Source organism: Solanum stenotomum, chromosome 1 (genome assembly GCF_019186545.1).
Source record: "Solanum stenotomum isolate F172 chromosome 1, ASM1918654v1, whole genome shotgun sequence".
Lineage (NCBI taxonomy): Eukaryota > Viridiplantae > Streptophyta > Magnoliopsida > Solanales > Solanaceae > Solanum > Solanum stenotomum.
In genome coordinates, this window is record NC_064282.1 from 11,475,802 (window position 1) to 11,492,938 (window position 17,137).

At 32.7% G+C, this 17,137-nt stretch overlaps 1 protein-coding gene across 1 annotated transcript; it reads right to left on the reverse strand.

The window, feature by feature from the left end:
* Positions 1–938: 938 nt before the first annotated feature.
* Positions 939–12,721, reverse strand: LOC125863768 (mitochondrial Rho GTPase 1). Its single transcript, XM_049543779.1, has 15 exons — positions 12,561–12,721; positions 11,959–12,197; positions 11,363–11,495; positions 11,038–11,187; positions 10,669–10,845; positions 10,296–10,547; positions 8,779–8,847; positions 7,839–7,894; positions 7,051–7,132; positions 6,274–6,485; positions 6,080–6,146; positions 3,600–3,712; positions 2,840–2,990; positions 2,309–2,495; positions 939–1,481 (listed from the first exon to the last, which is right to left on the reverse strand). Exons 2-15 carry the CDS (start codon positions 12,171–12,173, stop codon positions 1,408–1,410), a joined length of 1,938 nt encoding a protein of 645 aa, XP_049399736.1. The 5' UTR covers positions 12,174–12,197; positions 12,561–12,721; the 3' UTR covers positions 939–1,407.
* Positions 12,722–17,137: the final 4,416 nt, after the last annotated feature.

A 17,137-nucleotide genomic window follows, 5' to 3' on the forward strand; every position in this document is an offset into this window, starting at 1 on the left:
ATTAAATTTTAATGGGAGAGAACTAGTGAATTGGCAGTGATTAGCGGATTGCTTTTATAATTTATTATTGGATAATATATATTTTTCATGTATATAAATTGAATTATATAATTGATTAAATAAAAATATAATTTTTATTAGTGATATCTTTGAAGATGAGAAATGGAGAAGATAGACTTATTTTAAGTATTTTATTTCTTTTTCTATTTTTGGTGTTGTAACTTGTATGGGAAGAATAAAAAGAACAAAGTGCTTAATTTAGGAATTTGATAACGCACAACAACGACTCAGGCCGGTGGCCGTATTATCTTAGCAAATTCAAGGGCCAAAACAATGATGCCTTGTATTGTCATATGTATAATGCAATTCCATTACTGGATCAACCATCTAATTCAATAAAGCAAGTCGTCAACAACAGATGCAGCAATATATTGTGCAAAACAAGCTACTTAATTTAGGAATTTGACATTATTCCAGCCTTAATTAGTACATTATTCTCTCCGTTTAATTGCTACTAAGCTCTCTTTGTAATATATATCTAGCCCTACAGCTAGCCGCTCCTCTTCCCCTGGTGTTGATATCCAAGATGCCTCGTCTCTTGGGTCCACTTTCTTCCTCTTCTGTTAGGAAACCCAATGACTGTAAAAAATATGGCAAGGGCATTGAAAGGTAACAAGTTTGTTATTCGATATCATATATATATATATATCAGAAAACGGATAGATCTGTCTGCATTATTGTTCAAGATAGCAATGGTCATCAAGCAATATTAGTTTCTTAATTTCAACATAGGTCTGGCCCACAAATCTTCACTGTTCCTAGAAAAGTTGGAAATTAATCAATGCAAGATTATCTAAAACTTCCACAAGACGAGACGTTGAAGAATCAAATAATAAAATTAGTAAAGGCTGATTATATCACAGTTTAATTGAAGTGAATAATGCAAATTAGGAAATTGGATGATATTACTTCTTCAAGCTTTATGGGAAATGCTAGACAACTTTCCAAAAATACAAAATCCTACAACAATTCAATAAAATTTTCCTTAAAATACGATATAACCTAAAAGGTCGCTTCATGTTTACTTCCAAGTTTCTTAAACAAAGTTTATTTTAAACATTTTATTTCGCAGCAAATCAACCCTGCCAGAATTGGGGCTTCTCCACTTCGAAAGAAAAGGCACGTCCAGTACTTTTCTAACTGAGATGCTACAAAAGAAAAGCCGCTAATATGTAACAGATCTAAAGCAGCGATCACAAAAATATTTGCATTTTTCTCCATGTTGGAATTCGGAGATATGCACACTAGCAGAAAACCAAGCAATAAACCATGGCACAAGAGATCAGACAAGAGAAACTTGATATTTGAAACCATGACTGGCATATTATGATCACGCCATCTCAATTCTCAGCTCGATGCATTCTTCCGCGCAGCATAAACACGGTAAGCTGCCAGTCCCACAACAGCTACAGCAGCCCCAACTGTGACAGCAGTAGAGTTAGAATTGCATGTCGAACAATGAAAGATGACAAAGCATCTGGACATATGATAAAATTTAAAGAATGCCTGAATATAAAGAGAATTTGTACCCTCCACATGTGAACCATCATACCATCTTCAACCATTAACTACAACAAATCCAAGAAAACCATCCTAGCTGGGTGACAAACCAAAAAGACATGATATTTATTCTACGGGTGCTCGTTCCAATCTACTACTAGATAAATCCCCTAATGACCTCTAACCCCAGCCAGTTGGTACTTTGCTAATACAAAGAGAGTTCGGACTATAAGCCTGATGCTTTTAAACTCTGGAAGGTTGTTTGTAACACAAACACTTCCTGTAAAAATAAAATCGTCAAATATTCTAAGGAAATATTTTTTGACTTGGATAACAAAGTAGTGGCAACTAATTTATAGGTTAGAATTACATCCCAGTGATTTTCCTTATCTAGAACTGCGTTCCAGGTCATTGAAGTCCAAATAATAGCGCAGGGGGTCAAAGTCAATAGCTCTTAAGTGTTCTTCCAATGGAAATGTTTGACATGACGGCAGCAAAGTATAGGTTCTAAATGATCAAGACGCTTGAACCGTCTTGAACATAAATTTCAGCTCTACTAAAACCAAAAGAAACCGCTGTATCATCAACTGTTAACTTCCAAAGATAAGCACATCTTTTTTTTTACAAGAACAAGGAAATATACATGGTGAAACCCATAATAACGTTAGTTCTAATTATTTGTTTTCTGTAACTTGATAGCCGTAAAAAGTTCTTAAAGGTCCAAAAAGAAATCAAATCAAATTGTTACCTGATACAAACATAAGAGATCGATTGACGAGCCGATGATATTGCTTACGGCTTCTTCCCGCTTCAGTTTCAGGGATGCTCAAATGTGGATGTTCCGCTGCATTAACTATCCTTCGGAACAAATTACTGAAATCCCCAAGCTTCGTGCTGATGGGTATAGGAGCTTCTATCCCTAAATCCTGGCTAACCTATTAAACAAATTCATCATGTAATTAGCAAATATCAAATTATACTAAAAATGTGCACTGCCTAACAACTTAAGATAATACATCATGTAGGTTCAGCCTCTACAGAAGATAAATTACACCAGGAACATGGATATACTCAAGCACATGCAGCAGTACTAGTTGAGCTTCACTCTTCAAGAAAATTGTTTTGATATGGTGCAGCAATCACAAAAGTAAACGTCACGCAGGTAAAAGGCATTTCACTAAAAATGCCAGGAGATAAATAAATTGAACCTGAATATAAAATTACTACTTGACAAAAAATATACTCAATTCTTGATGGTATGTAGGATAAGGATAGATACCCTGGTAGAATCTTGAATTTCGGTCAAATAAGGCTCCAGATCATCTTTAGCTGCTACAATGAGACAAGGCATCTCATACCCAGTGGCTTCTCCGTGGCTGGCAACATCCACCAGTAAATCTGCTGCTCTCTTCCAAGAAGCTTCATGAGAACTGGACATAAAAGGTATTAAGATGAGCTACTTCGCAAATGCAAGGAACAACTGTGAAAAGGAAAAAAAATGTAAGAATAGAATGTGGCGGAATTATAATGGTATGCTCTTCCCTCTCTTCATCTCTATTTCCTTTCTAAGATAGAAGTAGTTCAGCAGTTGAGTAGAATACAACATGTGCTGTGCATAGAGTGGTTGCATTTAGTTATCTGGATGAAAAGTTAAGACAACATAGCGCACTTTCTGTAATCAATTTTCATTCACACCCCACACCCAACCCCATTTTGTATCTTGCTATTTTACTGTCTTATTTTCTTATAATCCCACGTCGACTACTTTCTTTTTAGCCTAGGGTCCATCAGAAACAACTTCTCTGGATTATACTGGGTATGTCACTGTTGTAGTTAACTGAATTCTAACACAGCTGAAAGTGTCAAACAGAAATCAATGAAGAAGAATAACTAGTAATGCACGGAATGTTGTGTTTCCAAGTCAAGAACAAAATAAACAGGATGATTTGTGATCAGAGGCCTAGGTAAAATATAGAAATTTCAGGAAAACAACAAAAAATCAACTTGAATCAATTCAGCAATGATGCATTTTAAGTCACCTGTCATGGACAAAAATTGCTATATCGCAATCTGCTAAAGCATCCTTGCTAGATAGAAGCTTCTTCACTTCATCTTCTGGTATCTCTCGTAGCACAAGAGATTTTTTAGCACCCTGCCAATGTACGGAATAGCTGTTCATATGCTAATGACAATTTTAAGAATCTGATTAAATTGCAGAGAACAGAAAATCCAACTACTACCAGACACGGTAATACGTAACCTGAAGAGAGACCATTACATCCAAACAACAATAGGATCATAAAGAAATTATTTGAGGTATTGCTTGTATACATGGAAATTTTCACCTTATTAATTAAATTTTATGTACCTTTTCAGTAAAATAAACATAGGATCTCAATGTTACCAGTTTCAAAAAAAAAAAAAACATAGGATCATAAAGTACATAAAAAGCATTTTCAGTAGCCAGGGTGCTCTTTACTATAAGTTCTTCAATATGGAGGTTAGGTTTATGAAGAGATCGCAAACTGTAAGAAATTGGTGTTTAAAGGAAAGAAAAATTTGCATAATATACAATATTTTAGGGTACTTATATGTGGGACATCACAAACAAATGCAACTTGAGGTGTTGTTAAAAACACTCCTCGTTTCTGAAGATCTGCACTCTACCTACGTTTTGAAAAACCATGGAACAAACCTCCACTACAATAGCATACGCACTTTATATAGTGTTAAAACTGATGATTGCATGCTCAAGAATTTATCCAAAAACTACCTTGTAAATTAAGAACCTAAGGAACGTGTTATTGGTAACAATAAGAACTGTAAACATATGTAGAAGTTCATCTATATTTACAATATTTATCTTAATTGTGTTCAAACTTTCCTCCTTACTAGGGTAGGATTGTTGTAATCATGAATCGGAAAGGAGTATAATTACATCAAATTGGAGGGAGGTCAATGTATTTTTACCTGCAAGATATATTGAATTTTTTTCGTTATCCTACACGTGTGTTTGATTAATTCCTCCAATTTAATGAAACCATATCGTTTATTTGAGAAATTGTGGCCAATCCCCTCTAATTCTCAGAATCAGTAGGCTTTACCAATATCAGTTTCAGCACTCATGACAGCCCCAACACTTGAAAGAAAGACAAGGTCAAACTCCTGGTGAACTCCAATAAAAACATTTTGCCTCCCAACTGCCAAACGAGCTCCATTGGTCCCAAACAAATTTTACTTTTTGGCTTCAATGTCCTTAATCCTTATCCTCTATAACCAGTTTTTGTCTATTTACCTGTGCATTTCGACACTACCTCAATCGTCAGAAAGCATATATTTCGTAACGGCTATAACTTATATTCCTCAACAACAAACTGCAAAGTGGATATAATTACATAGAAACATGTTTCCCCACCACCATATATAATTAGTAAAAATTTATGACATCTTAGAACAACTCAGTTTCAGTGATCTTTCACCAGTCAAGGTTATTTTAGCACGCTGTCTTGCAAGACCTTTCCAGATTTACAGTACCTATCACTTTTTTTAGTAACGGTGTTGTCTAGAGCCAGCTTGCGCATTTACACGACCTATCATTATCAGAGCTCTAAACACAATGACTTAATGCTCCAAGAAGATCAGTGAAGCAGAGAATTTCTTATGAAAAATCTATTTGAACAACTATCTCTTGGACCAATAGTCAGTTCTAGGCAACTCATTGTCGACGAATTGCAAAAGGTAACTTCTCACCATGTTTCTTTTAACTTCACATTCTTTTGCTTATCCATACTCGGCCATGCACGTGATTAGAACCAATAGAACTATAATCAAAAGATGCAACATTATGGTGTAATACCATGTTCATAGCACATTGTATTTGCACTACCTATCACCTTTTTTTTGAAAACAGTGTTGTCCGAGCAATCTTGTGCATTTACACAACCTATCATTCTCAGAGCTCTAAACACTCAATGACTTAATGCTCCAAGAATATCAGTGAAGCTGAGAATTTCTTATGTCAAATCTATAAGAACAACCATCTCTTGGACCAGTCGACAGTTATAAGCAACTCATTGTTGACAAATTGTAAAAGTTAACTTCTTGACATGTTTCATTTAACTTCTCATTCTTTTACTTTTCCATACTTGGTCATGCACATGATTACGACCAATGGAACCATAATCAAAAGACACAGCATTATGGTGTAATATCGTGTTCATAGCACCGGAGTAAGCATAGAGCAGGAATGTTATTCTTGCAATCAGTTTTTCATTTTCAACATTAACCAAGAAGAGAAGTACCACACAGGTATGTACCAGATATCTGAATATACATAATGTAAAATCAAAGGATTGTTATGCTCTTTCAATCAGTAACTCAATCTTCTCTTTTCCCATTCTTTTAACTAGTGACAATATCTATCTGTAACTTTGTCTTTAAACCAACCAAAATAATATCTTTTTGAGAAAGCTTTTTTGAAAAAAAATTGAGAACGAACCAAAATAATAAGATCTCTTACCCCTAGATCAACAACATTTACCGCATATTGATCGCCAGTAGTTGATTGGTACTCTTCTGGGAACGGCCTGCATCACAAATTACAGGAAACGCAAATCAGATAGGTACAACAAAAAATGGGCCATCAAAAAAAAATCTTTCTCAATTAAAGTTGAGGAAAGCGAGTTTGATGTGCAACAGCTTCAGAAGAGAAACCTTCCAATAAATGAATTCAGAATGGCTGATTTTCCAGCCTCTTTTGGCCCAAAAACAAAACACTGATAGACATTTCTATCTGATTGTTGCTTCTTGCGATCTAAACGTCTTCTTCGAGTTACACGAATAGCAGACGAAGGATCACCAGCATATCCAATATATATAAGATTCTCCACACTATAAATAGGATCAAGAAGTGTCATCAATGCCCACTGCATCCACAGGATAGAAAGAAACATCAAAACAATAGCATATGGGAACACATAAGCAAAGAAAACAAACAGAATCATATAAGGCAAGCTTAAATATTAAAATTCTGATCCCTGGCACAAGATCCAATAACAGTAACATGTTTAGAAATTGGCATGTTCATCAATTTCTACACAGCCAAAATATTGGCTTTTTGAAGTTACACCATTACGAATCCAATCAATCCCAAACCAATTAGCTATACATATCTTATACAGTGTTCAATATTTAGAGGATCCATCATAACTATTTTAGCACTGGTCATGCACCTACCGCAACCCTAAACTTTTTTTCAATCTTGGGGCCAACCATGTGTACCTCACATTTGTAATGCACAAAAAATATTGAGCTAACCTAAACAGACCCCTAAAGGAAGAATATGGCAAGTATATCTATCAATAGAAACTACACCCTTCACCGGTGTTTCCACTGCCCACAAGTATACATTTATAGCATGTCATAGTGTATCATTTTAAAACAGACAATATATACAGTGCAAGTTAGCAAAAATGCTCCAGTAATATGCACCTCTGAAAGAAAACCATCAACAGAGAGTCCTCCCAAGGCATCCTTCTCTGCAGCATCCTTATACGGAGCATCACTCCAGGGGCTGATATAAGAAGATGATCAAAAAACAACAATCAGTTAGTATGATATGCGGCTTCAAATTCACCAATTCACCTTTTTTACTCCTAACCCGTGCATTTATGATAATGAGCAACCAACAGAATATCATTGTCATAATTAGCTTTCCTGATTGGTAGAAACAACATGATCATAGTCTATTGAAACCTTATTTTATCCACCATACTGTTTTCTTAATATAAGGTTATTCACTATAATTTTTTTCAATAACCTAAAAAGGCCACTGTGTAATTATTGTTGAATCTTTCCTAGAATTATCAGTTCCATAGATCCATGTTTGATAGTTGAGATAGCTTTTTTTGCCTTCCTGGGAATGGTAACCTCTTTGTAATGCTTGCATCTTCTTGATGCTTTTTTGTTAGTGATATTCTTCTTATTTCATCAAAAAATAACCTAAACAGGAGTAGCTACTCCAAGTGAACCAGAACCTATCACTTCTCACTATAACTACTTAACAGCTCCAGCATCAAGAACGTAGCTCATATGAATTTTAGGCAGGCCTGGAAAGGCATTTTCCCCTCTGTCAACTAGAAACCACAAATACATCACCACTCAATATACAAACCAAAATAAAAGCCTATCCTAATATCAAATCATTTTTCCTCATCTTCAGTAGCACAATTAAAAAGGAAATAACCAAATAGTAAAAGATATTAGGAAAGACAGATTACTTCTCTGGAGCAGTGGAAAACAAGTCATCAAGCTCATTGGATCGAAGAGCACCATCCTGATTAAGATCAAAAAAAAGTTGTTAAAGTTGTAGATGACAAATAACATCATCAGAGTGATATTTCATATAACAGTTTAACCTCTAAGAAACCAGAATCAATATAAAAACAAATAACTGGCAAAGAGTTGAGTAAGTAGCAAGAATCTTTTCTATAAAAAAATTTAAAGAAATGTTGCTCGGACTATTTTAAAAATGGCAATAGGTGCATGTCGGATCCTCCAAAAGTAGTGCATTTTCGGAGGATCTGACACGTGCGCAACAATTTTGGAGAGTCCGGGCAACATAGAAAAAAATAAAACAATTATGGCATGGGCAACCTATAAGAACAGATGAAGGAAACAACAAAACCTGTAAAATTCATTAGCCATTGCACCTTTAATGGAATCTACTCCCCCACCCCAAATCCAAGATACCAAAAACTCCCTTTTCAACAATAAAAGTGCATTTGGTATGCCATATGAACCATTTTCCATGACGAGATGTTTGGTTGCCTGATGTAATTTCAGCTCAAGAAAACATATATCAGTTTCCTCTACTACTATCTCAATTCTTGCTCCATGTCATTTGTTTTAACCACCACACAAATACTCAAACCTTCAACACTCAAAATTATCGTTGTAAGTTGTAACACATCTTGCATTCCCATTCCTCAACCTATTTCCAAGTTACCTAATTTGATGTCCAACCAAGGCCGTGAAAGATTGTGAAATTAGCATCCAATATTTTGCGCGAAAAAACTCCATTGGAAACAACTCAATTATACTAAACAGACCCTATAAGAAAGAAACTTCAAACCTACATAGGACAAGCAGTCTCAACAAGACTCATAGATGAGATTGTTTATTAAAACTTCAAGAACTTAAGAGAGAAAATGTACATACACCATCAATGTCAAATGTGAAGAAGATTCTTCTGAGGAAGTCCAATGCATCATTGGTCAGCTCCACACTCTACAGGAGGGCAAGGATACTTCAGTATTTCAAAGTGAACGCTCACAGTTATTACGTAGAAAGACGAATCATTGAAATCTTAAGCTGGCAGAACATCACAGCAATTAGAAATGAACAAACAGATCAACAGATAATGTGTGTGTGTGTGTGTGTGTGTGTGTGTGTCAACAGAGGCATAAGTTATAAAGAACCTTTCAAACAAATTTGATTACCAAATACATATTTGAAAGGTAAAATTAGTTAATGGTTGAAAGGCTCAAAAGCCGAATCCGAATCTAGCGGTGACCATTGAACAAGTTCCTTCGGTTTGAGCTGGTTTAAATGCACAGAATGTATTTTCACCATCACCTTCTTCAAATACAGTAATTTCTACGGTAGCACCATGAATGGTGCGTCGCAAAAGCAGTGCCTAATACGCCGAACTCTCATATGAAAGGGGTTCAATCAAGGTCTTACTCATTTTTTATTTGAGGTAAACTTGAAATTGTTCAAACTGTGTAACCATCAATTGCTGACACTGGTAGGAAAACCCAAAGTTATTTGATAATAATTCAATTTGTGAAGAACATAAGTAGAAAGTTCATATTCTTTGGTCATTGATAAACAATTTGTTGGGCAATACTCAACGCAATTATTAAAAAGAAAACAAAAGATTCAAACTTGAATATATCTCCTTTATTGTTTCAATGATATTCCCTCCAGCCATCTTTATTTGTACAGTATTGACTTCGCACATACCTTTAAGAGGTATAAATAGAATGACAATTAACTATATCACCCTATGAATATAATATATCCAATGTTTTGGAAATACATTGGGGAAATGACTATAGTTAATAATAAAGGTAAATTAGGAACTAACTGATAAACTATTTCTTGGTTTTCTAAACTTGACAAGTAAAAGTGGACATCTCTTTTAGTATAGGAGACAAGTAAAAGTGAACGGAGGGAGTATTATTGTTTAAAAGGTGTTACTTGAGCAGAGGGTCATCCTCAAACAGTTTCTCTATCTCTACGAGGTAGGGGTAAGGTCTATGTACACTCTATGTTGTTGTATTGTTTCAAAGATAAAAATATGATAAATTTATTGAGAGTTCTTTGATTATTTCCCCCATGAGCCAGGGAGTTAATAGATCTTCCGTTCCTGGGGAAGAGGCAATGCCAACTAGATGCTAAATAGAGAAACATACATGCCATACAAATTAGCAAACCTGAAAAAAAGGTGAAGGCAAAATCTGAAGCTGGAGATCTACCACCCACGCAAAAGAAAGTACAAGGCCAAGAGCATAATGGTAGCAATAGCTGTGAAGGATAGTGCAGAAGTTTTTGACTCCCGTTGGCCGGTAAGAATGAAAGGAGACAAAGGAAGGAGAGGGAAAAAATGGAATCTCGAGTAAGAAAAAGCATAGGAAGTTCTAACTTCAGGTCCAGTTCAGGGACAAACTTGCCTGGTCGGGATGTCTCTTGATGGGGGGAGGAAGCTGATCCTCACACAGCCTGATCTCGTTATTGTAGCCAAATTTTCGCAGGACAGTCCAGGTTGTCTCCAGACGCCCTTTTTCAATAAACAGTGCATGAAGAAAGAGGAAACCTGTCAATGTAAGACCCTGTTCATTGACACCTTCCTGTAATTTTTCTTGCACGACTCTCTTAACACCAACTATTTCAGAAGGCTGTAGTGGAGCATTGAAGCATTTGACCTACACGATCATTGAATGATAACAAAAACGCACAAATTCAAAAGTTAGTCCTCAGATAGCACAAGTCAGTGGCTAGTCTACTGACTATAATAAGTTACACTAAATCTATGAAGTATATGACCTGAAAATCATTCAACTCTGCATCACTTAGGGCACCATCTCTATCAAGATCACAAAGAATAAATATTCGCTTCAAAGCCCTAACACATCGAGGCTTTAAAGTTTGAGCCTCCTGATCGAATAGTGGAGCAGTTGGATGAAGCACGGCTTTTTGTGCATAGTAGAAAACCTCAGGAATCTGCACGCATTCCATTTATGAGCAAAAGGAGAGAAATAATTCATCTGGGCAACTTACAAATAACACTTCTTTACTCAAAAGGAGGAAGAAGGGACACCATCAAAATTCAGACCAGGAGAAAGACCAAATTGTCTGACAATGAAAACTTAACTTGACAAAGAGATGATGCCAAGACAAAGTAAATTGACTTACCTGTATATGTCTAAATGCTGAACATTCAATACATGTTTCGATCTCTCGAAATTGTTGCATGATTGGTGACATCACCTGCTCCAAACTGACAGGGTACTGTTCATCCCTCTTATCTAGCATGCAACCCACGACAACAACAGGAACCCTAACCTGCACAATTATGTAGTCCACAACACATTAGTAAATGCAAAAACAAGTTTGTCGGAGTAAAAATTAATGAGTTAACTACCACAGTTCTAGAGCAGTCCTCCCAAGGATATGTTGTGCAACATTCCTGACAATTTACAAGATGAGTTTACTGAATACACATATTCTTGGTACAAACCTCCAATCTGCGGAGTTCAGGAAGCCAGAAAGTACTCAGCCGATCAAGAGTCGCAGGCTTATCACAAGCGTAAGTTAATACAACTGCATCAGCTTTCTTCAGCTCTTCCACAAGTTTACCTCTATTTTCAGGACTGTGTTAACATAGATAGACATCAGAACTGAACCAAAAGATTTCATATGTTATTTCACATATTATAACTAGCTACTGTTAGAGGAGTGAAAAATATCCCAGATAAGCCACAAGACGTACCCAGACATGCATATACATTAATCTCGCACATACAAAAGACATTTCAGCTCTATGCACAAACTTTCTGTAAGTAAAGATTTATAGGCAGGTCTGATATAAGACAACTGGATAAAAACAAAGGGCCAGGTATATAAAACACGAAAAGGAAAAAAACCATCTTCAATTTTTCTGGAACATGGTGAGGGGAGATACTTGGCCAAAAAATGAAATAGACACAAGGTTTATGCAACTTAACAAGTATCATAGACACCATCACTAGCCAAGAAACTTAATAAGTATCATAGACATAATCAGTAGCCAAGAAACCAACAATAAGAAGGTAGAGAAAGGACTATGATAAGCACCTAGAAGACGTATCAATAATAGTTACAGGTACTTTATCAGGATAGATATCATCAGGGAGCCTTGTAGGCGGCAACACCGGAGGGACATTGGGCGGATAAGTATCAGTGGCGGCAGTCAAGATCAAGCTAGACTTTCCAGTTTTAGCATCACCTGCAACCACTATCCTAACACTTGGGGCATCACCCTTTCCAGCAGCTGAACCACCTCCTGCCATTCACTCACTACTCTTTCTCTCCTTCTGTACAGACACAAACAAAAACAATCAATACCACCCTTTTGGAGGGTCTTCACTAAAACAATAGTCATGTCAAGATTTGAAAGATGAAACCCTAAAACCAAAACAAAAGAAAATCAGTCACATGTAGTTACATAAAAAGTACTTAAAGAGACCAAAAATCCCAACTGGGTATTCACACGAAACACGAAACAAAATAAAGAAATCAAGATTCCGTCTACGTTCACCTACAAGTAGTATTTAGGAATCAAAATCCCAACTGAGTCTTCCCAAGAAATCAAACAAGAAACAAGTATCGATTTCAAATGCTAAATCTCTAAACCCCAAACAAAGAATATATAAGTATTTGCGTATCAAGAAATATACCTTTAGTGTGAGATTTGGAAATTCTTGAAGGGCCGAGGGGATGTTAAAATAGGCTGCTGGAAGAGGAAGCTTGGAGAAAAAGATTTTTGAGAAGAATTTGAAGGGATATTTTTTCTAGGCTTAAAAGGGTTTTTGGGTGTGGATGAAGGGTTTGAGAAATGTTAATTTAATTCTTTTTACTAAAAATGTTCCAACAGGGCGGCCACGCTAAAAGGTTCGAATACCTGTTTGGGTGTCCCTTGGGGCATACATGTCCTAATTACTTGTTCGCTTTTAAATTGGCATATTTATTAAGATAATAATTATTGACATAGTGAATTTATTAATTTATTCTTATTAATTATGAAGTTGATAAATTAAAAACTTAAGATTTTCAAAATGTTCTACATTTTTAAAGTAATTAATTGAGGGTATAATAGATAAAAAAAATTATCATTTCTTGATTTGTCAAAATAGATAAATAATTAGAAACAATTAAAAAAAAAGTGAACAAGTAATTAAGGAATAGTACTTATATATTGTACCATAACATAACATTGCGTAATGACTTAAAAATGTAATGCTTTTTTTTACTAGTACTATTTGGCAAGTTGGGACCAAGTTTGGCAATGAATTTTTAACTTTATTTTAAATTAATGAAACTATTCGCGCTTCGCGGCTATATGAATTATTTATAAGATAATAATATGAAATATGTAATATTTAGGTTAGTATCGAATATATAGATAATATTAATATTTCTCTTCATCTGCGATTCATAGGTTTTTTCATTTTTTTTAAACATATAAAATACTATAAAAAAATTTTTGTATATGTATATAGTAGAACAAAATATTCACCGTGGTGAAGTAAATGGAATAAAGAGATAATATGTTGAAATAACAATATATTGTATTACGTTGAAAATATTTTGTATGTTTAAATTTTATCTATCTTTTGTAGGAGTACTAATTTTCTATTCAAACTCTGATATCGTCAAAACAAAATTGATTTTTTTATTATGTCCTTATTATTATATTTGCTTATTATAATTTTTTAAACATTAATTAAATATTTATAAGATTTATGAAAAATGATACATACAAAAGTAATGAATAATATTTTACATTAAAAGTTACAAATAAGATGAAGAGACATGAGTTATAAATAATTCAAAAGTATAATTTTATTAGACATTAAATGTATTACTAATTGTGCATTGATTTTATTTGTAAAATAAATAAATAAAAATAAGGGGTGAAAATACAAAAAATGAGCAGAGAAAATATAAAAATTGGTGACTACATAAAAATTATAAATACATTTCAAAGCAAAAAGAACGGTGACGAAAACAGATTGTTACATACGCAAAAAATGGCATCATGAAAATAATATTTTATTTTTCAATTACTTTTTTATAATTATAATAAAAATGAAACTCCTAATCATCATAATTTTTTTTGTTGTTGTTAAAACGAGATAATTATATTATTTTTGCTTCATAACAAAGAAAAAGTAGAATAATAAAGGATCAAATGATTAGCATTGACAATATAATACATTTAGCTAAATTATTTATACAAATCAAAATTTAGAAAATTCTAGCAAAAGTAACTATGTTGCTAATACAATTCAAAGTGAAAAAATAATCTCTAATTATGCTTCATTTTTTTTCCTTTTATCATCTTCCTTTGCAAGTAAATCCGTCATCATGTTTGATCCATATGTCAAACGCTTCATTATATGCAATCAACTGAATAAAAAAAAAATCATATACCAATTAAAAATAATTATGTCAAAAGAAAGAACGAAATTTAAACTATATGTAATATATTTGTATATTATCTTTTCAATAGTACTAACAATACTAAATAATAATTATTTTTGAAATCTAATAAATATTATAATCAAACTATATTATATCCTAAAAACTAACTATTAGAAAGAGCAATTGCATACAGACAAAACATTGTTAAGAATTACAGAGATTTTTTTAATCATACTTGCTTGATGAATGATAATACAAACATTAAAAAATATTAAGAAAGCATGTCTAAGTACATAAAAATAAAAAGAAAGACTTGAGAATGACTTTGTATGTGAATCTTCATGAAAATAACTATGAATATATAGACAAAATAGAGGAAATGGAAAAATAAGGACTTGAGAATGATATATTTATTAACTTCATGTACTTTTTTTTTGCTACATGTTAGTTTCATTCACAAACCAAATACGAATTTATATAGACAAAAATAGAGGAAATAAAAAATAAAAAATTTGCAATGAAATATTTTTTACCTTCATGTACTTCTTTTTTGTTACAGACCAAACCAATATGATGAAAAGAGAAAGGATAATTGTGAATGTGAATCTTCATGAAACTAATATGAATTTATAGGCAAAATAAAGGAACACCATAAGACATCATAAACTTACAAATTTAAGTTTGGAGGTTATGGACATAAAAATTATGAGAGTTATGAATATTATTAAAAGTAAAAATTAAGGAGGGGCAAAGTCATGGGTAATAACTCCTTGTGAATAAATTAAAAAATAAAAATAAAGATACTTAAAATGTAAAAAAAATTATTTTCATTTTATGATTTGAAGTGAGATGAGAAAATAGAAAAAAAAACGTGGAGAGTTTTTTGTTGTAAATGTTCCTACATTAATAAACTATTTATTTGTATAAATTAAGTAATAGATTTTTACAACACAATAATTAATTTGAATTAAAAAAAAGTCAAAAAAAGATAAATTATGTTTCTCCTTTTATTATAAGCGAGACAAATAAATAAAAAAAGAATATGAAGAATTTTTGTTATAAATGTTCCTCCATCAATAAAATATTTATTTGTAATAAATTTAAGTAATTTATTTTTATAATATAATATTTTATTTTTTAAAAAAAGCCAAAAAAGAAAAAGAAAAAAGCTAAATGTAAATGGAGGTCATAGAGAGGTGTCACATCATCTTGTCTATACTCTTCCTTTATATATATACTAGTGCAATAGGTTACGCTTCGCGCGGTCATAAAATATCATTAGATACATAATTTATTTTTTAATACTTAAAAATCATGATTCTATGTCTGTATTTAAGCATATTTAATGTTTTAAATACTAATAAGAACTATATTTTAAAAAAGCTTGTAAAAGACCCTACGAAGAAATTATTAAAAATTTTAGATATTATTTTCAATGATTTGAACTTTTACACTTACACGACAATTTTCTTTCATCACATATAACAAAATTTATCTTATTCTCTTCACTATAGTGGAGGAATATTGTCTAGCATAAAAAATTGGGGCTCACATTCCCTTGATTTAAAAAATATAACTAAATTTACTTTTAAAAGTTTAAACCTTTGAATTCTCACCAAAATGCATTATGCATGTTTATTTGTAGAGTTGTAACTACTAATGGAAAAAAACATATTAAATCAACAAACGTTACTTCCATAGCTCCATGCTACTTCTCAATAAACATTCACTACCCTAATAATATATGTAATATCAACAACAACATGAAACATTGATAATTGTCACAAGTAAGTTAATATTTAATTTGATGTGTGTGATAAAAAAAATAAAAATTAAAAATATAAATTTTGATCTTAAGGAAAAAAATAGACAACGTAACTAACAAAACATTACCTTCCTAACTCCATTATATTACTTTTCAATAAAAATTTGCTTTTTACATAGCAAAACAACATAAAGCATTGATAATCGTCATAAGTAAACTAATAACTATATAAGTAACTGCTCAAATCCAGAATAAGATTATAGTCCTAATAATACAAAAAAAAGATAAGTAAAAAACAGAAGGAGATGAAGCAAACATATAAGGACAAAATTCTATGTATCTGAGCAAGAAATATAAGTAAAAATTAGAAGGAGATGAAGAAAACATGCAAGGAAAAAATTCTATGTTTCTGAGCAAGAAATAATGCAAAGGGTAAAAATAGTTTCTAGACTTTATTAGTTTTAATTCAGGGTAGGTGTGAATGTTTAATTATTGTATTGGTGAAATTACAAATTACAATTGCAAACTAAAATGAAGAAAATAAAATCTCTTCAGGTTGAGTCGTGAATATCTTGCTTCCTTTAAGGTGCAATAAAAAAAGTTCAGGGGTCCAACATAATCTTCTTAGCTTGTCTCCTCCAAGATACAACAACTTATTCACAATGTATAAGTCAACAAATTTTGGACAAGAGTTGAGTCCAAAACTTTACAAAAATAACATATTTCTTTAACTACTAATAAGAACTCTCTTTTTGACCAATTTTTATGCACTTTATATTTTCTTGTATACAAAATAAAGTAAGACTATCACTATTTATAAGTGAAAAAGTCTACCTTACAATATATAAAAATAATATGAAAAAGTTAATAAGGTAAATGAATAATCTAAATGTTACATAAGATGGATGGATAAAGAAAGGCATATAATGCCATTAATGTGCAAAAACAATTGTTGCACAATTATGAGAGAAATGTAACCTAAGACACTAAAAGACACTCTAAATGAGAGTTAACAAGGCATGCAATGACACCAATGGATATAAGTAGTGCAACAGGCACAATATA